Source organism: Camelus ferus, chromosome 5 (assembly GCF_009834535.1).
Source record: "Camelus ferus isolate YT-003-E chromosome 5, BCGSAC_Cfer_1.0, whole genome shotgun sequence".
NCBI classification, from domain to species: domain Eukaryota; kingdom Metazoa; phylum Chordata; class Mammalia; order Artiodactyla; family Camelidae; genus Camelus; species Camelus ferus.
This window is the reverse complement of record NC_045700.1, coordinates 40,090,817-40,111,627: the sequence shown is the minus strand read 5'-3', so window position 1 is coordinate 40,111,627 and position 20,811 is coordinate 40,090,817. Positions and strand designations below refer to the sequence as shown.

Here is a 20,811-nt window from a genome sequence, read left to right as displayed (position 1 = left end):
ATGCCTACTGTCCATCAGGTGTCATGCTGGACCAGTGGTTCTCAAACTTGGCTGCACTTTAGAATCACTTGGAGAGATTGAAAAATAAAAAGCCAAACCCACAGCTGGTTAACTCAAAATTTCTGGGAGTGGGACCTGGGCCTCAGCATTTTGTAAGACTCTGCAAGGGAGTCCATTGTGTAGCCAGATTTGAGCACCACTGGGTGAAGAGATGGGTGGCGGTGAGTGTTGGCACTGCTTTTGAGTGGTCAGAGAATACCTGCATGAGGAGAAATACTGGATCTGAAGTCTGAGCTGAAGGAGCAGGCGTTTGAAGTTCTTTGGTTAAAGGCATGTGGGCTGAGGGAGCAGCTCTGCATGACCCTCAGATGCAGAGGAACCTGCTGTTTCAGGAAGGGACAGAATGCCCGTGTGAATTACACGCAGAGTTGAAGCTGAGTCATTAGAGGGACGCTCAGATGTTGGCGGGGGCTGGCTCAGTGATCTCTTAGGCTTTAGTGTACATCAGAGTCACTTGGAGAGTTATCAGAGGTGAATTGCAGGTCTCCATCCCCGGTGTTTCTGATTATTTAGGCCTGGGGTGTGGCCTGAGAATTTGCATTTCTAACAAGGACCCAGGTGCTGCTGCTGCTGCTGTGAAATCTGACTTTGAGAATCACCAGGCTGGCTCATCTAGGGCTTTGCAAACCAGGGATGAGATTCGGGTTTTATTCTCAAAACAATGAGGGACAAGTGAAGCATCAAGGATGTGATGTGATCTGACTGACATTTTTAAAAGATCCCTCTTGACTGCTGCAGAGAAGAACAGGTCTTGAGGGACAAGAGGAGAAGTGGGAGAGACCAGTCAGGCGCAATCCAAGCAAGAGATGACGGCTTAATTGCCAGGGTGGTAGCAGAGGAGCTGGTGAAAAGCACACAGTCAGGATATGCTTTAGAGTTAAAATCTCACAGGACTTGATGACGGGGAATAGGAGATAGGGACAGAGAGGCATCAAAATATACCTAGGATGTTTGCTTGAGGTAACAGGATGGTTAGTGGGGAACCGTTTGCAGGAATGGGAAATACTGGGGGAGGTTTGGATGCGTTTGGGGATTGGATGTAAAGAGGAGAATCAAGAGTTCTGATTGTGAGATGCCTATGGGACATTCAGATGGAGAAGACCATGAGATTTTGGGGCATGTAAGACAGAGCTCAATAAACAGGTCAGGTTGGAGACGTGAATTTAAGACTTATAGTTGGTGTTTAAAGCCATGGAGTTTCATGAGATTACATGGGGGTGAGGATTGTAGAAAGAGAAGAGAAAGGAGCAGACAAGGAGCCCTGGGGTGCCCCAACGTTTAAAAATCAGGCAAGGAGATGAGGGCATTGAGACTGAAGAGTGGCAGTGAGAAAGGAAGAAAACAGCAGGTTGTACTGTCACACAAAGAAGCCAAGGGAAGAGAATCCCCAGCAGAGGGCTTGAGCAGCAGTGAAATGTGTCCTTGTTGGAATTTAGGAACTTAACTCAAATGTGACCCAGACAAGATGTACAATTTGTCTGTTAGATTTGGGCACATAGGTGATTGGTGACCTTGACAAGAGAAATCTCTGTTGAGAGTCAAATAATGCCTTGGGTCTCCCCTCATTGCCTTTCATTACTGCTTAACTTTTAAGGCTACTGTATATATATTCATTCTGATTAGATATAAGGCTCATCCAGAAAAGGGACCTTTTGTTCTTACTTGCATACCTTCAGGCATGTAGCACAATGTTATGCCTACCACTGGAGCAAATTTTTGTTTAATAAAATTTTCTCTTGTTTCATTAAACCCAGAAAGAGACTCTAAGAAATCGTTTTGAGATATCGGTCTCTACTTTATTGTTGAAATGGATAGATTAGGGGCCATGAAAGCATTGCCAGAAGGACCGCTTCCTCAACACTGACCACAGTGCATCTAATGTTTGAGAGCCCTCTGCCCTGAGAGGGGGTGGCTGTTAAATTTCCTTCCAGTCATTAGAATGTAATACTTTAAAAACCTATTGTCTTAAGAATTATAATTCCATTCTTATATTTTGTCTTTAATATCAAAGTGGTATTTTTGTGTAGTAGTTCTCTGAATCTGTAGGGATATGACATAAATATAGCAAACAGATGAGATCCCACTGGACTTGAGTGGCTTATTAAGGATGCAAGTATACCTCATGTACAATTGAAAGCTTTTTTCTTTCAAGCTAAGAAGAGGTATTTGAGTAGATTTCTGTTGTTTTGCTGAGCTTCTGTTTTATCCCTTTTCATTTAATTTAAGGATATTAATATTGACAGGGATGGAGTAGTGATAACAATGGACACATGATTTTGAAGTGCTTTGTAAATCAAGTGGTTAAAAAAAAAATCAGTAGTAGTAGCAGGATACCATTTGAATTTTGTGTTAAAGTTAAATTTGGGTATTCAATAGTGCATAATATGAAAATGTACCTTAATTTTCATGATGAAAGTGGAGTATAATGTTGACAATTTTAATGAACGAAACAGTGCTTTACTTAAGCAGTAATTTAGTGTGGCTTGTAATTTTTAAGGCTTGATGAATGAATTTTTGCCTTGATACAGAAATGTTTTCTGTCCCAAATATCTTCAGTTTAACCTTCTCTCCACCACCCTTGTGTAAAATTTGCTGTTATTACTGTTGAAGGTAGTGGCCTCTGAGGAGCAGAAACTGAGTCAAACTGGGCTACTAGTGAAGAAGAGCTTATGTGAAAATCCCTTGAGTAGAAAACTGGCTCAAACATCATTCCTATTTATAAGGGGTGGGGCACTTCAATGGTGGTCACTGTGATTTTAATATATTAATGAAAACTAGTATTCTTAATCCATAAATTGTAGTTGTTATTGCATGTTGATTTCTTACATTTCATTACCCGAATTTCCTGCATTTAGATTGTTAAAAACTTTGATTACTTTCACAATATCTTTGGCTTTGGGTGATATGTGATTTTGTTACTGCTTCAAAGCATCTCAACCAAAAAAACTTCAAGTATTGGTAAAGATGTGGGTAGGTAAAAGGCATTTTAAAGATTTTGCTGGTGAGTAAAAGGTCAAATAAGTTAACAAAGTCTTAAAGGTACTTGGGATTCAGGCCCAATCCAGGCCTCTGCCTGGTATTCTCTTTACTAGACTACACAATGTAGTAAACAAACTTTAACTAGATAGACACATTCCTGAATTTAATGTAAATAGATCACAGTTGGAAACCAATTTATAAATGATCCTACAGGCTCTCTCTGCCTAAATACTTCTTTTCTTTGAAGAACTGAGTCACATATCTCTTCTCTTTGAAGTGTAACTCCGTACCTGCCTCACTCCCCCACAGAGCTCATTTCAACTTGCTCTCATTGCTCTGAAATTTCAAGGTTACCCATCAGTTTTACGCCACTTCTTTCCTTGCTTTGTGTTTGATGTTTACTTACTTACACATTGCATTTTGACTGTTGGGTTTCTAATTCATCATGGAAGGATCTTAGGCTAATACCCACTATGCTTTCCAAATTTCAGGACCAAAGATGACAAATGCTTTATTATTTAAAGTAATGGGGAACACTAAGCTGTTCCCAGTAGTTCTATGTAAATAATATTTCAACTTGTGCTTTGTTCTGCTTTCCTTTTTTTTTTTTTAAGTTGGCTTATCTTAAGTAATTTAAGGTGGGTTTTCAGCATAGACTCAAAGTACTTTAGGAAGTAAGTCATACATACATAGAACATTAAAACTGTTTGTTGCAGTCTGCAGTAGACAGGGAAAATGTCCTAGGGAACTGTGATTTGATCTGGACCTTGAGGGTTAGATAATATGTGTAAAGGCAGAGAGGATGGGGAGGGCATTCAAAGAGGAGCAACACTTGGAAATGGGAATATGCCTCCGATGATGGAAGCAGGGGGCGGGAAGGTGACGGTGGCAGCAGGAGTGCCTGTCAGACCTTCCATGGTGCCACTCCTCCTGAAAGCCAAGTCCCCCGTGGGCAAGTTGCTCTTGATGCTTTACTTCCCTGCACGCGGCACTTGGGCTTGTCTTCTGACCTTTCCCATGAAACTCTTCTAAAGTCCTGAGGTTCCCAATTATCCTTTGCTAATAAATCCAGTGTAAAATAAAATAAAAATAAAACATAATACATTCATTTCTAAAATCTAATACAGGCAATCCATATGTAGCGTGGTGGTAAGAACTTTTTTCCTTCCCAGTTATATGCTTAAGTAGCTCATTTTTGTGGGAAGTATTCATTAAATTCATTCATTCATTAAATATGAGTGCCTGCTATGTGGCAGACATTGTTCCAGAGATTCTACACATTAGCAAACGTGTGACACTGGGCAGTGGGGACGAGTCCCTATACTTATGGGATCAATTACTCTAATGGAAGGAGATGTGATAAACAAATATGTCAGTTGCTGATAAGCCCTCAGGCAAAAGTAAAGCAGAGAAACAGAGGTGTTTTCTTAAGGCCTGGAGCAGACCCTGTAGAGGGGACCTGAGTCAGGATTGTTCTGAGAGTGTTCAAGGAAAAGACAAGAGTTCATAGGATTGGAGTGCAGTGAGCCCAGGGAGAAAGTGGGAGAGAGGAGACTGGAGAGTCTAGAGGTAAGTGAGGATGGATTGTAAAACTCTAGACTTATTTTGGGTGAGGTCAGAAGCCAGTGGAAGGTGGGAAAGGAAGTTCGGTGATCAGACTTACCATTTTAAGAGGATCACTCCAGCTGCTGTGTTGAGAACGGAGTGTAAAGTGACAAGGCTGGGAGCAGGAAGACAGGTCAGCAGCTTGAACAGAGGTGTTTGGTAAATCAAAGTTGTCAGTGGGTTCTGGGTCTATTTATAATATAGAGCTGGCAGACTTGTCAAATGGATTGGATTGGATGTGTGTGAGAGAGGAGATTTTTGGCCCAAGCAACTGAAAGAATTATGATTTACTGAGATGGGAAGATTTGGAGAGGAAAAAATGTGGTTTGGAAAAGTAGGGAAGAGGAATTGGAAGTTAAATTAAGTTGGAGATTCCAGTTAGTCATCTGAGTCCAGATGTCAAGTAGGCGTTGGGTTTACAAATCTGGAGTTGAAGGGAGAGATCCAAGCTGAATATTTGGCATTTAAGATTTTCTTCATATAGATTTTATAAAATTCTTGTTATATTTATTGTAACAATTTAAAAAATTCATTTGTGTTGCTACTGTGGAAGAAGTTTTTTTCTTTCATTATACTTTGACTGGTTTTTGCTTATGTTTACATAGCTATTGACGTTGGCACGTGTACCAAGCCACCTTACTGAATTCTCTTATTTATGAAAGCTTTTAAATTGATTCACTGATTTCTCTTCTCCTTTGACTTCACTGTGGAATTTCACCCAACTCTTCAATCCTAAGAAGGACCACTTTCATGGCTCGATTTGCTTTCCTCTGCCTAAAATATCAATTATTTCTTGTCTTTCCCTGTGAGTTTCTATTCATTCCCCCAAACCCAACTCATGTTTCCCATCTGTAAAACACTTCTGGATTCCAGGGAGTTTCTCTTCCTATGAGCTTCAGCTATACCATCTGTGTTCCTATATTGGAACAATCATCAAACATTATTCTAATTTTGTATGTATCTGTCAGTCCTTTTTGGGTAGGAGAACCGGTCTTGCTGTCTTTACATCTCCAGTGTTTAACTGAATCTGCTACATGATTGTTGTTATAGGATAAATATTGGTTGAATAGATGAGTGGTCAGTTTTGGCAGATTAAAAACATTTAGAAATTGGATAAAGTTTTTCTTCATATAGATTTTATAAACATATATATTCAAACACTTACAAAAGTTCATTTTTGTCACTATTGTAAAATAAATTTTTTCTGAAGCATAATATAGCTATGTAGTTTATAGTCCTAAAAACTAGAGGCCTATTAGTTTAGTAAGTTAATGTGCAATGTAGGAAACTTGTTTCTGCTTTTTCATGATGCTGAGTGCACAAAAATGCTTAGATTTGTGAGACCTTAAATTTTGAAAGTACTGAATGGCTGGATGTTACATATTTACTTACAAAGAAGTCCTTTTATCTTGCTTGGTTTATATTTTTGCCTAGGAGAGGGAAGACGGAGAAATTAAAATTTATATCTTCTGAATATAAAGCAGGAGTATTTGTTCTCCCAGAAGCAAGCGGGGGATGGGCAAAAATAGGTGAAGGGGATTACGAGGTACAAACCTCCAATTATGAAATAAATAATTAAAAGCTCTAATTTTCAATACTTAAAAAAAGTCCATATCCTTACTTATAGTTACTTTATGTTCATCATGTCTCATTTTTTTCAACCCATCAAATCACTGAATTAGCCCATGTGACTTTTTAAAGAATGCCTACTACTGTTTTGTTATAAATTAGTGAAGGGGTTGTCCTAGTAAGTGACAAACTTATTTATTGGAATAATTATTTATAACATTTTTAATTGAAACAGAAACATAATTTATCAAATAACCAATCACAGTTCATTGTTCATTGCTAAGCACAGTGGGAAACACAGCATACATCTTTCTTACAGGGAGTAATAAACATAGGCAGAGAGATGAAACTGGTACCCAGGGGGAGAAATGGAAGAATATGTTACATTTGAGGAATCTGCTGTATGTGCCACATAAGGAGACACTCAATATGGAGGGGTGGGAGGAGGGTGGTTTCAGCTAGACTTTGAAGGATAGGTAGAGTTTATCTGGATAGAGAGGCAGAATTCGCTTGGTTGGAAAATAATAGAGTGAATGGTACAAAAGTAAGAGCTATTATGAGGTGTGGAATGAGATACTGATCTCCATCCTGAGACAGTAAGGGTTTTTATAATTTGTCACATCAGAGAAAATGCTATACTTTTGCTTTTCTATGGTGAACACACACTAGTTGAATTTAATGAAGGCCAGTATCTAATCTCTTTGTGATCATGTTTCTTTGTATTGCCAAGTGATGCAGGCATATTGTAGAAAACAAACAAAATATGCTGATTAAAAAAGGCAAAAAAAAAAAATTAACTCCATCATCCCTAGTAAACTGACAATTAACATTTTGATGCTTTTTTTCCCTAGATGTGAAAAACATATACACACATTTGTGTTTTTATTAAATAGATCATATGAGCAAGTTATTTTTAAAATACATGTATTTTATGCTCTGTGTTTTGTTTTTATTTTAGGAGAAAACCAAAAGCCAAAGCACCACTTCCTCCAGCTGAGACCAAATACCTTGATGCCTCTTCAGTTGACAATTCTGTAGAATCTTCTACTTTTATCATGGAACAGAAAGAAAACACGATAGATAAAGACATTGAACTCTTAGTGGTTCTACCTGGGGATATTATCAAATCTACTACTGTTCATGGCAGGTACGATGGGGTGAATGAAATACCAGGACTTCCCTTTCTTCTTCTGTAATTGAAACCCTCTGTTGTATACTTGATTTTTTTTCTTTGACAGAATACTTCATTCATCACTCAGTAAAAAAAAAGTAAATGCTGCAGGGTATTAAAAGTTTTTCTAACAGTGTTTGAAATATCAGATCTATGAACACCAGTGAAGTGACTCTTGAAATTTGGAACTATATTATTATATTTTGTTAGTCATTTAATACGTTTTTTTTTTAATAGCCTTTCCCAGAGGAATGATAATCAGTTGCATTGATTTTGTATGTCAAACTTACAAAGCAATCCAGGGATCCATGAAGAAACCCTTTCCTGTCCTTTCCAAATCATTCTTTCTCTTTTAAGCTGCTTCTCCAAATTTGATTTTGCAGAAGTTACAAACTACTCTTAAAATGTAATACTCTCTCATTTATCAAAACAGATAAATATATCTGTAAAACTAGCAGGATCTTTCATGTCATTGAATGACTTAATAAATTTATTAAAAGTGTGGATACATTTAACAGAAATGTAAAATTAAACTTTAACCCAGCAAGAAGGGAGGATGTGATTTAGGAGATTTATATTTTTAACACCTGACTAAAAATTGGAAAAATGGAATAAAGCCAAGTGTAATTTTCCATTTCATTTCGAAGTGGAAAGTTACGTGAGTTGTATACTTGGTCTTGTTCCACCTTTCACCTCAACTACCTGTTTGTTATTGAGTCCTGTTTTAGAAATTTAAGCTGTTTTGACCTTAGTATTACGTGTGTGTGTGTGTGTGTGTGTGTGTGTGTAGAATAAAAGAAGAAGTAAGCAACATATTGGGTATTGCATTTTTCCAATGTGGTTTTGTCTAAAAGAAACTCATTCAAGATAATCTTAAGATTTACCCTTAAGATTATGTATAACTTTATGGAAGTACATGAATATAGAACAGTTCAGCGTTAGCAGGCAGTACATAGCATTGTGTATTAAATTCTCATTAAATTTAGGTAAGTTGCATTTTGCCATTTATTTTGTATTGAAAGTAGTTTTGGAGATCGCACATTGAACCACACTTAGGAGGTTGAGAACCCTGTGACTGACTTTGGAGTTTTTCTACCTCAGATGCAGCTAAACACCTGGGTTGTGCCTCTTCTGGGTGAGGAAGGCATCTTGTAAGTTAGGGACAATGGCCATCATATCATCTTCAGTCCTTGAAATCATACCATTACTCTGGTTTTAAAGTAATAATGATAATGGATATGGCTAGGGATGATAAAGGCAATTCTTCTTATGTTCCCTGAATTCAAGGTAACTTAAAAAAAAAGTCAGTATTTTTCCAAGTTCTCCACTGATGCTGACAGGTAACAATGGTTTCATCATCAGTACTTCTTAACATTATTTCTTGAATGTAGCAGTCATCTGTTTATATTGCTGTCTACCCTACTGTCAGCCTTCTGTGTCCTTTAGATTTCTTTTTTTTCAACCTCAGTCACTGCAGTATTAGAATCACGGTTTTCCTCTCTAGCCTGTCACCCATAATTACTTTAGACTTTTCCACATACTACCCTGAGCTAGCTTTTCTTCCGTTTCCTTAACTCTGGGAAGCTACATCCATAGTCCTTTCCCCCTGTGCACCTGGACGGTGGTGTCTTGTCACCCTGAAGTTGTTCTGATACTGAGATGTTAGGGCTCCCTCTTTGACACAACCGTTTTGACATCTGGCATATCCACTTTTTCTTACATCGATTTGTTCTTCATCCTCCTTAAAAGTCTAATTCCTGACCTCTCTTCAGATTGCTGCATTGTTCTTCATATTTGACTTGGATTCTGCAGCGGTCATTCCTGCTGCATTTATACTTAAGAGGACCCCAGATTTTCCCCACCCTTTTGACCTTCCGGTGTGTTTGCCTCCCAGGTTCCTAAACCAGAGTAATTTTCTATCAGTCAGCTTTTTGTTTCTGGGCTGCCAACTGTTGTTGAATTGCCTCAGTTTTCTTATCTATAAAAATGTTTTATAACTGAATTGTTGTTGGGATTAAATGAAATATTATCAGTGCCTGGCACATATTGGTCTCCTCCATTTTGTATTGAGAATTGTTTTTCTTAACTCTGGGCTCTCTCCACTTACTCTCCACCCTCAGGTTAATCTGACTGAAACACCCCTCTGTTTGTGGCACTCCCTTTGATAAAAGACTGCAGGGACGGCAAGTCAGCACCAAATTAAGGAAGTCCAAGCTACCAAGCCTGGACGCTGGGTCACCTTATTTTCTTCTCCTCTGAGGTGAGGCAGGCTTTCCTTGCCTACTGCCCTTTGAATATCTTAAGCTTCTGCTGCATGTGACTCTTCCATCCTACAGAGACTGCTTTTTCTACCTCCACACTTTTGGGAAGGTTTTTCCGTCTGGAGTACCTTGCCACCCACATTTTCTCCAGTTATGTCATGTAGCTCAAGGGACACTTTATATAGGCTCCCTGATCTCCCCAGAATGAACTGTTAGCTCTGACTTCTAAACTCTACTGAAACTTTAAACCAGGAATGGTTATCACATCTTGTCCTATCCTATAATTTATATGTGTGTCTTATTTCTTAAATAAACCAGAAGCTCTATGCAGGTATCATTACTTTTCTTCATAGTGCTTAGCACAGTTTCTTGCAATGTAGTAGGCATTTAATAAATTCAGAATGTCTCCCTAAACTATTGTATGTAGATGGAAGTAGCAGCTTAAATGGTGTGTCTTGAAGCAGCATTTGGGTAGGCCCTCGTTGCTTTCCCAGGAGCTTTTAAATAAAGATACTTTCTTCAGGTAGAGTGCAAGGCAAGAATGCCCCCAATTCTGATTGCTTTTAAAATTCTGTTTGGGGCCCAAAAACTTCTGAGAGTAGAATTTGTTTCATATCCGTGTTTTTACTAGGGGCTTTGATTTAGGGACTTTGTTCCTAATAGTTTCATCATTCAGGACTGACTCAAGTTGTAGACACTATGACTTGTTTTTTTATTTTTAGTGTTTATGATTTAAAGTGGTTCTGTGATTCTGGATATCTTAGGAGTGATTCTAGATATTTCAGAGTGCTATTCATGATACCTTAAGACTGTGATTTGGGGGTATCTTGAATGTTGCAGCAAATGCTGGCTCATTTTTTAAAAACTCAGTGTTTAACAATAACATCAACAACAAAAATGTATAAATAGAAAAATACATTCTTTCTGGAAAATGTTAGCTCCTGAATGTGAAGACCCATGACATAGATAACCTAAATTTCTTTATGGTCTTGTTACTGTAATAACAATAGGAATAGGAAAAATTTCAACAAAATGATACAGGAATTTGGTGGGGGCGTCGGGAAGAGTAATTTTAAGTAAGTTTAAGGACTGGAGGTTTTCTCAGATAAATCAGAGTTCCATATGGCACTGTGAAAGTTCTCTAATATAATTTTTGAGATCATCTCTTCTTGATTTGTATAAATATTCCTTGTATATTCATTTTGATGGCATTATACATGTATATTTCCTTTGAAGAATAATATCAATATTAGACTGAAATAAATATTTAGAAAACTGATATACTTCATTTAACTTTTCAGACTTTTGTTTTCCTCAAAATGTATTCTTGGGGAAGATTTTAGCAAGCTTTCCTCTCTCTTATTGTACAGCTCATGCAGAGGTATGCTCAGAATGTTCCATTTGCGAGAATGTAATGCACAGCATGATCTTCAGAAGAATGTACTTGTTTGTACATTGATTTTTTTTTTTTTTCACCAGAGAGCTTATTCAGATTAGGGAACACAATAAGGTTGGAGGTGGTAGTCAACGTGCTCCGGGGGAGACTAAAAACTTATTATCCTGAATCAGGTTAGTAGCCTTCTGCAGGCTTAACAATCTCTTGGTACCAGAGCTTAATGATACCACCTCTTTAATGACCAAAACTCCCCCTGTGTCTGCCATCCTGCTTTCGTGATCTTTTGCTTACAGTGGAGGGTAGCTGCAGTGCCAGCCTGAAAACTCTTGAGCATTTCTGTGTCCTGCTATCATGGATAACAGGATTGAATGAAAGAGAATTAAAACACTTTAGTTAAATGTAATATCCATTATACTGTAGTATAGGTAGATATGTGTGTACACGTGTATATAAGTGTGTGTGCTGGTCGAGTAAATGGCCTTTTTCACCAGACAGAGCAGCTGTCTGCTTTACTAAAAGTGAGGGTTAATGAATCCTGCTTGTGAGCATTAGCGACCAGCTGCCTAGGGCTGTCCTCAGAAAATGTCATACCTGCAGAACAGCATAAACAGTGGTGCCTACCAGGATTTGGGAAAAGATAATTTTTAATGAAAAGAAGCGTATAGGCTGACCTGTTCCAGACACTACAAGAGAAAAAGAAAACATGTTGGTATGTGTGCACATCCCTCCAGGGCCTTACATTATAGTCAGGTGTCTGCCCAGTACGTAATCCTTTGTCATCAAGTAAGTGTTTGTTCCTTTTTCCTCTTTCTTTTTCTGGAACACTTTAAAAGCAGTTCTCATTTGGGAAATTTGATAGAAGATTGACATGAATCCTCTTTGTTTGCCTAGAAGGAGAGTATTCATGGCTATACTAGCATACTCTCTTGTCCTGTAATTTATGATATTTTCTGCCCTGAATGCTATAAATAGGAATTAGTTTTGATTTGAGCAAATCCGAGAGTACTAGGAATGAAAACACAAATAAAGAAAGCACAGAACTTGAAGTTAGAAACCTCAGGCTCTATAGTTTATTCCATAACTTGCTATATGACCTCAAGCAAGCCGCCTCACCTCTCTGGCCTTTCTGGCCAGAGTTTTGACTCGCACTGGGTGGGTCAGAGAACCAGCTCAGGAGTGTTTTACATGGACTACAGTGCCACCTACTGGGAAAAAGTAGACTATGAAAAGTGACAAGATAGTACTGGATCAATGTGGGTCAATTTTTGTTTTAAAAAAATAGTGATACAAAGACGATATGGATTTCAGAAGTGTTTCAGAATTTCATATATACTTCTATTTATTGAGAAGAGTCAGATGACATGTAGGGTAATTACATTATGTAATAAGCTAGTAGATTTTAAAAACACATTGCTGAGAATCTATTGCATGGCACGCTCACGTTGAACGCCCTAAGAATGCTTAAATTTTGATTTAGATACTTATTCAACTGAAGCTGCTTAAAGTTGGGATTTTAACTGGTAGCTTATTTAAATGTAAAGTGCTGCCCGAGTTTCTACCTGATGGTTATCCTGCACTCAAGGCTCAGGTAATGCCCCCAGCAGCCTGGAGCCAGGGTGCACGCAAGCCTCTGGTGACTGATTGCTCTCCTGGTTGGGCAAGGGTGACAGAATACACACAGATGCCTCCAGTGTCATTCCTAGGAGGGTCATCCTCATCACTTTCCCTTCTCTGGCATCTACACCTTATAACAATGACCCTTGTTAATTTTATTTTTAATTTTTATGCCTATAAATGCACTAGTTGGACATTACAGAAAGTAGGAAAATACAGATAAGCCAAAAAAACCTTAAAACACCATGTCATTATTAAGCAGACAGATTACAACTATTAACATTGTTGTCTCTAACCTTTTATCCACACACACGTGCACAGACACACACACACACGAATGTATATCTACGTACCTGCCTCTATAGGCACCCTTTTCTCTTTGCCAGTGTGGTATCATATTGCACATTCTGTCTTGGAACCTGCCTTTTTTTTCAGTGAATGATTTCTAACTTTCATGTCAATAAAATTTTATCTTATTCTGTGTCCGTATTTGAATTGCCCCAACTGAAGTGAGATATATTGGTAGTATTTCTGTTTTTATAAGGGGTGTGTGTATGTGTGTTTAACAGATATGTTCTTAAATCACAATTTTTATGAAGATAATTATTTATAATTAACCTTGAAAATAACATCCAAGGTAAATGATCAGGTAGAGTTTAGTTGAAAATGGGGAATTTCATTTTTTTTTTACATTGAGAAATATCTGTTTTTCATATTTAAGGCCTTTTATCAATTTAATACTACTATGATCTGTCATTGTCTTCAAATTTTAATTCTGTGTTACTCTCTTCAAAATGTTTCCTAATGCATAATTCAGTAAGCACTCTCAACTCTGAGGTTAGGTTTATTTGTTTTATGTACCAGATCCACTTCATTTCATGCACACAAGTATGGTTAGAGAGCGTTACTTGATTCCTGAACTCATTATTGAACTAAGTGGGTTAGCTTAAGATAAACAAACATCAGTAACAGTGGGGAATGTTCTAAAAATTCCCATATTGCTGTTGATAAGTTTAATTGGGTTGTTGGTATGCACTTGTAAGGGACAGCTAGAACCAATTCAACTCAACTCAGTTTTGAGGAAATTGGGTAAAATACTTTATCAGCTACTGGGGCAGATTTAAAGGATCATACTAAAGAAGTATCTTATTCATAGAGTTCAGCCCCTTATCAGATGCTTGAAATCCATCTAGTCATAGCAAGTACTTACCATCATGCATCCTCATTTTCCTATGACAGTCCCTCTTTGTACCTATCATCCCAGAGTAATTCCCAACGGTGGTCCCCTTTCGCTCTCAGGTGTCCCAAATTGGATGATAAATTACATAGCAGTCCTTTTGGAAACTCACCAAGGCAGATGTGGAGCTCCTCTGAAACCTCTTCGATGAACTGTGACTTTGACTTTTGATACTTAAAAACACAAAAATGAAAGTCTTGTCTTATCTAGCAGGTGATAAAGCTAGGACAAAATTACCCTTAATATGTGCTATGACCCCACCAGGGTCACTGGTGGATTTAGGGGCTAATTTAGTGATGTCATCAATCTATGAACTAAAACTGCAGCAGACAGCAGATAGCCTGTTGCAAACCATCCGCCCTATCCTGAATCCTGATTTATGGGGTCATTAGGCTAAGATGCAGGTGGATGAAGAGTCAAGACGTTTTAATCCTGACTGCACCCTCATATGATGCATGCCCTTCATAATCTGGTCATGTGACTTCTCTAACCACAGGTTTTTCATTCGTAAAGTGGGAGTAGATTTGTGGTGGTCGTGAGCTCAGATGAGTTAATAAATTTGAAATTAATACAAGGGGTTGTTATTTCTAAAAGGAGTAGGAAATCTCATAGCAGTCTCTTCCATTTCACAGAAGAGTTAAGAAATTTTTTTTTAAAAATCTACCCTCTAGGAAATCATTTTACTTTACAAGAGAAGAAAAAATCCATAAATAATATTAATACAAAGTGGACTCTGTTAAATAATATAAACCAAAATCCAAAGTAATGTAGTGAAATAGAGAAGACTGTTTCTTATTTGAATGAGGAAATGATGATCAAATTCAGCCAGTCCTTTTCAACTGTTAATTATTTGGCTGGGTTTCAGGTGGACCGCTGGCCTGTGCTCCCACCTTAGCAAACAGGAAAACATGCGTCCTTCCTGTGGTGACCCCGTGTCGAGCCTTTTAGCCAACTGCTGCAAGGTGCATCAGCTTAGGATAATTATCCTCAAACCAAAATTGTTGTTTTTGGTAGAAGTAGCTTGGCATCCAGGTGGATAATTCTAAACCATACTCAAGAGATGACTGTTTTCCGTAGGAGCATTTTGTGACTAGTTAATCCCAAAAGCAGCCCCACTGCTTGTGGAGCCTGCTTAAAAGTTAATGTCCTACTTTTATAGTATTAGGGCTCCTTTATGTAGAGCTGGCTGGTCAATAATTCCCACCCTCAAAATCAGCAAGGTCAAGGTCACCTCATCTGTGCTTTTAGTGCCAAATGCTGAGCCTTCAGTTAAATGCTTCAACCAGTTAAACTGGTCTGAGGCGTCTAGGGGAAAGGTCTTAGCCCAGCTTAATGCTATGTCCCACCTCTCTGTACAGATGTACTACAACAAGGCTACTAGTCAAGTTTGTTCATTAAAAAACAAAAACCAAAGCAGCTTTCTCACCTATGTGGTTTCCTTTAAAGCATGTGAATCTTCTTTCAGCAATTTTTCCTTTGCATGCAGACACTGTACAGACAAATCAAATGCATATTGTCTGCTATATGTTTGAGCTCATGGGTGTTGAAGCAGAATTACCTAATAGATAATCATTGGTTCCTATAAATTCCTTATTCAGTGACATTCACCTTACTATGTCCCTGGGAAGAAAGACTGTAAGAGGTGGTCCTGCTAGAGAGGAATTCATGTCTAGGTATCAATGGAACCCAGTTGACATCTTTAGAACATTCTGCTCTTACAGTCTCCAAAATGTTGACCTGAACCCCTGTTCCACAAATACCCTTTGTAATATTATTGTAAATTCCCAAAGGTTTATGTTCTTGGAACTACCTTTGGCTCTGACTTTATACCTTATTTTTGGATTCTTAGTTTCTAGTCTCTATTTTTTGAAATTTTTTTCCCTCTCCTTGATTAACCCCTCTTAAAGCTACCAGGACCTTAGCAATGCTTTGTGGGTCACCAGGAAGAGGTTAGTAAGCATATCGCATAGCAAGTAACTTAAATTAGCATTTTAGGCTTCCTGTTGAGTCCTTTCAGCAACCCTGCCACTTGGTAGTGTCTCTACAATCCTGGCCTCTTTCTGCTGGTTGGCTCCATTTTCTGTCTTTTGAGTAATTTTACCCTTTCCTTCCTGCATAGAATTTAATCAGTCCTGTCACCTCCCTACAAAATACATCTGGAATCTGACTAGTATAAGTGACCACCATCTCTCACCTAAATTTTTTGCAGTAGCTTTGTAACTTCTCCCCAGACTATTCTGAATACAACAATCAGGATATAATCCTTTTAAAATGTAAAGTAGTTTGCATCACTCCTCAGAACCCTTATGTGGTTTTCTATCTCAGTTCATAAAATCATGAAAAGTTTTCACTAGGCCCTTCAGCTCTATAAGATATCATGTCTACAGCTTTCACCCCAGCAAACTGGTTTCTGTTTTCCCTTAAACACAGGGAGCATACTTCTGCCTTAGGGCCTTTGCATTTGTCAACCCTGCCTGGTCTGTTCTTTCCCCAGTATCTCATTCCATTCAGGGCTCTGTTCTAATGTTGTTTTTTCAATTAGGACATTTTCGAATCTTCTTCCTTATCTTATTTTTCATTGCAGCATTTATTGTTATCTGATTACTGTACAATTTACTTGTTTCTTTATTCTCTTCTCCCCACATCACTGGTTTGAAAACTGTAGTATGTGTCAGAATCAGCTTCCCTTGCCTTATCCCTAGAGCATCTGATTCAAAGATCTGGACTGGGACTTGAGCACTTGCATTGGTAACAAGTTCCCAGCAATACTGATGCTGCAGATTGGTGAATCGCACTTAGGGAATCAGTGCACTAGAGCTACTCTGTCCAATAGAGTGGCCATTCACCACGTGTACATTTAAAGTATTTAGATTGAATTTAAGTGAATTCAAATGAAAAATTCAGGTTTTTGGTCCACTCGCTCAATGTATTTCAGGTTTTCAGCAGCCATATGTCGTGACTGGCCACTCTATTGGACAGCACACAGACAGCAAATCCCCGTCACTGCAGAAAGTTCTCTTGGGCAACACTGCTCTAGAACAGAAACTACATGAAGATGGATTTCTTTTCTGTTTTTTCCCCTCAGTGTTATATTCTCATATTTATATATCTGGTCCATTGGGCTTACTTTAGTATAAAGAATAAGGTAGATACATAACTTTTATTTTTCATCAGATTTTTCCCAGTACCAATTGTTGAAAATTCAGTTCTTATCCCAGAAATTTGAAATATCATTATCACAGGCAGTATTAAATTCCCATCTGTATTTACATCTGTAATAGAACTTTCTAGTCTTTTGCATTTATCTGTCTGGAGTTAGGAATATTTTCTAGACAAAATTGGGATCTGGAATTACTGAATTAAAAATTGAAACTGGAATTATAGAGTGAGAGAATAAGATCATAAAAAGTTCTATGACTCATAGTTGCCTTTCCAAGAGTCGTTTTTATTAGAAAACATTTAGACAGTGAGTTCAAAGGTCATGACATGGCTCTAGTCAGAATGAAACTTTTTTGCTATGAAATCCGGTATAGTGTGCAAAGGTTATAGAAGACCAAATTGACTAAGGGAATAGGCCATTATTAGAATATTCTTGGCCTGTTACCCACTACCCCTTATTAAGTTAGAAAACTTATATATCACATATAGAAATACAGTAATTCATTAAGGCATAGCAGAAGGGTTAAATAACAGGTGTGTATAAAGAGTATTAAATTGTCTTTATCTTAAAAATTTTCTGAATATCTTTTTCCTTAAAAGTTAATACATTTGTACATAAAGGGATGAAAAATGGTAGCACAAAAAGGGATTAACAAAACAAAAACAAAACTTTACACGAATAACTATTTTTGTCTTGTTAACTTTTAGTGTATATTTCTGGCAGAGAGTCTAAAGAACTGTACATTTAAGAAATAAAAGATGTTTGAAGTGTAAAGTTTAGAGTTTTTACATTCATTAGTACATTTATACATAGAGAGAAGGAGAAATAGAATCTGAACATATTACTGTTTACTCATAGACCACAGTGGACAGCTCCCATTTGGTTGGCAGTGAAAATTCTCTCCTCTTCCAGCTTAACTGTACTTATATTGTATTCACCTAGACCTTATTTAATCCTTCTTAACTTTACCATCGGAGAAAGAAGCACCATTTCCAAATCTAGAATTGGTATGTAGCATCAAATTGCCGTCATAGAGTACTGCTACCAAAAAGTGAACTTCAATAATAACAGTATGCTAGTCATTCTCTCCATGGAATTAAATGTGTACTATCCAAAGCCAAAATTTGGGCAATTATAAAAAATTTATGTGAGCATACTAGCTCAAGAGAAGGACATAAAACTCCTAAATATTACTGTGCAAATATTTAATAAAGACATAGGAAATATATTTTTGGGACTGAAACATATTCAAGAGAACATTTTTTTTCCTGAGGGACTTACTCTTTGTTTTTCTTGATATATGTATAATGGGGGTGCAACTGGTATGTGGGAGAGAGAAAGGGGGTGAGAGTCCCATTATGAAATTTACCTCTTTATCCCATAGAAACTGGGTGGCTTAAGAATGGGCAAGATCCACAGATGGTGAGGCTGAGGTCGGGGATGGTTTGAAAATTTATATGAAGTGTTTGACCTGAAGATCCCACGGTGTCAGACAACTCATTCGTCCCCAGCAGACATTGCCTCTCTGGAAAGGCAGAACCAGAGAGGCTACAGACCTGGGAACTCCACTTAGGAGAGTGGGGGTGGGGTGCATATGAAAACAGATTGTACTAAATTAAAAGGGGCATACTGAACAGTGAGATTTTTAGCCTCACTTCCCTGTCGAGTTTCTAAAAAACCAATAGCCAGGTTCATGTATCTAGTCAAGAAATTGGAGAATTGTTTTTTTATTGATGTTTGTATTTCCCATTGGAAAAAAAATAGCTAGCCACCTGATTACCCTCAAGTGAAGCTCATCAACCTATGTGCCTCAATTCATGAAAATAGGACTTTTACATACTGTTTTAGTGCTTGAGTCTTAAATATGAACTAACAGCTCAGGATCTCCAGATATTTGAGGAAAGCACATAATACAAAAGATTTTTTGGTGTGCTTTAAAGGCTGACAATTAAAAAAGATTCAGAGACCACATTGTTCTGTTGATGGTGTGAATGAGAAAACAAGTCTGCGTCAACAATTGGACTCTGTGGAAAGGGAAGCAAAAATTAGGAAGTGCCTCTGAATCTCAAGTTGGATTTGCAACTTCCAATTGAAATAGGTTCTGTATTACCATTAGCATTTAACATTTAATCACTATTTGAAATTATCTCATAATTTACTTGGTGATTTTTTCATTGTCTAGCACAGGAGTCCATAAACTTTCTCTGTCTAGAACCAGATAGTAAAAAGTATTCGGCTTTGCGGGCCACACAGTCTCGGTCACGTCTACTCAAATCTGCCGTTGTAACACAAAAGCAGCCCTAGGTGCTATGTAAACAAATGAGCATGGCTGTGTGCCAATAAAACTTTATTTACAAACACAGGCTGTGGGCCCACCTTGACCTGCAGACCATAGTTTGCAGACACTTGGTCTAGTCCGTCGAGCAGAGTGTTAGATCTCTGAGAGAAGGTATGCCAGAACACTTGTACTGGCAATGCACAGAAAATATTAAATGCTGCTCGAATGAATTAAGACATCTGTAGGACACTCTTCTTTAGGATTTTGTGTACTTCCTCACGTAGATACTGTCTAAGCTGTCTAAAGCCCAAAGGGTGGTGGTGGTTCTTAATGCTTCATTCTTATGGGAACTTTGGAATATTACTAGTTCACAAGCTGAAGACTTCTCATATTCCAAATGATACTATAAAGGAGCATCTGCTAATCTAAGTGACAGTTTTTGGGTAAGGAAAGGGCTTTTCCTTCCCTGAAATCTATAATATGAAGACAATTTAGCAGATAAAATATATGTAATATTTAAACCAACACAGGGATCCAAGCTCTCTTGACTACTATTCAGAATTTCTAAACTATTATAATTTTGTCTGCTTAAATATCTTGTAGTTAGATTTTTAAGCTGCTTTCACAAATAGTATTTTGTAGCTTTGTTTTATCTACTGAAAAGAGGTCCTAAGAAAAATGTTTGAAACGGTGACTTTGACAGTTAATGACATTGTTCTATGATCAGCATTACTCTTGTTTTACAGTAAACCTATGATGGACTTGCTGGTATTCCTCTGTGCACAGTATCACTTAAATCCATCAAGTCACACAATTGATCTGCTATCAGCTGAAAACAACCCCATTAAATTTAAGCCAAACACACCAATAGGAATGTTGGAGGTGGAGAAAGTAATTTTAAAGCCAAAAATTTTGGATAAGAAAAAACCTACACCTTTAATACCAGAGGTAAGATTCTCACTGTAGATTTTAATATCTTATGACTAAAATACTAAGCTGATTTTTTAGTCATTATCTGCAGCTCATTGTAAATGAAACAAAAATTGCCTTTCCTTGTCAAATTTGATGTGAATGTGGTTATCATGTTTTCCTGGGCCACTTTGTTTAGGATTCACTTGGTTATTTATCCTTGAATTTAACTAGAATTTGAGGAATATAGATTTTTAGATGCTCTAAAATGATCTGTATGACAGTATCAGGATCTGACAATTATGAATGATCTGTATTTTATTTTTTTTAACATTTTTTATTGATTTATAATCATTTTACAATGTTGTGTCAAAGATCTGTATTTTAAGTTACTTTAAAAATATATTTATTTTTAAAAAGGTTTTATAATCTTTTAATAAAATTCCTTTAAGAGTTTATTCAAATAAATTTTTGCCGTCTCTACTTAGTAAGTGGTGGTTGTAACTCACTAACTTCTAAATTATTGTTAATTTGAGTTACACAATGGCTCAGTTTTCTGTAATGTGTGAATT

General features: G+C 37.4%; 1 protein-coding gene across 9 annotated transcripts in view; it reads left to right on the top strand.

Annotated features, from left to right (window-relative positions):
• COBLL1 (cordon-bleu WH2 repeat protein like 1) overlaps positions 1–20,811 on the top strand; it is a 141,586-nt gene that overhangs the window by 75,094 nt on the left and 45,681 nt on the right. For 8 of the 9 annotated variants that reach the window (XM_032479597.1, XM_032479590.1, XM_032479592.1 and 5 more), the window contains 2 exons: positions 7,172–7,360; positions 20,077–20,278. In XM_032479597.1, the coding sequence (XP_032335488.1) occupies positions 7,172–7,360; positions 20,077–20,278 (391 nt within the window). Of the gene's footprint in view, positions 1–7,171; positions 7,361–9,504; positions 9,645–20,076; positions 20,279–20,811 lie in introns of those variants that run through there. The other variant, XM_032479598.1, reaches the window with a different exon arrangement.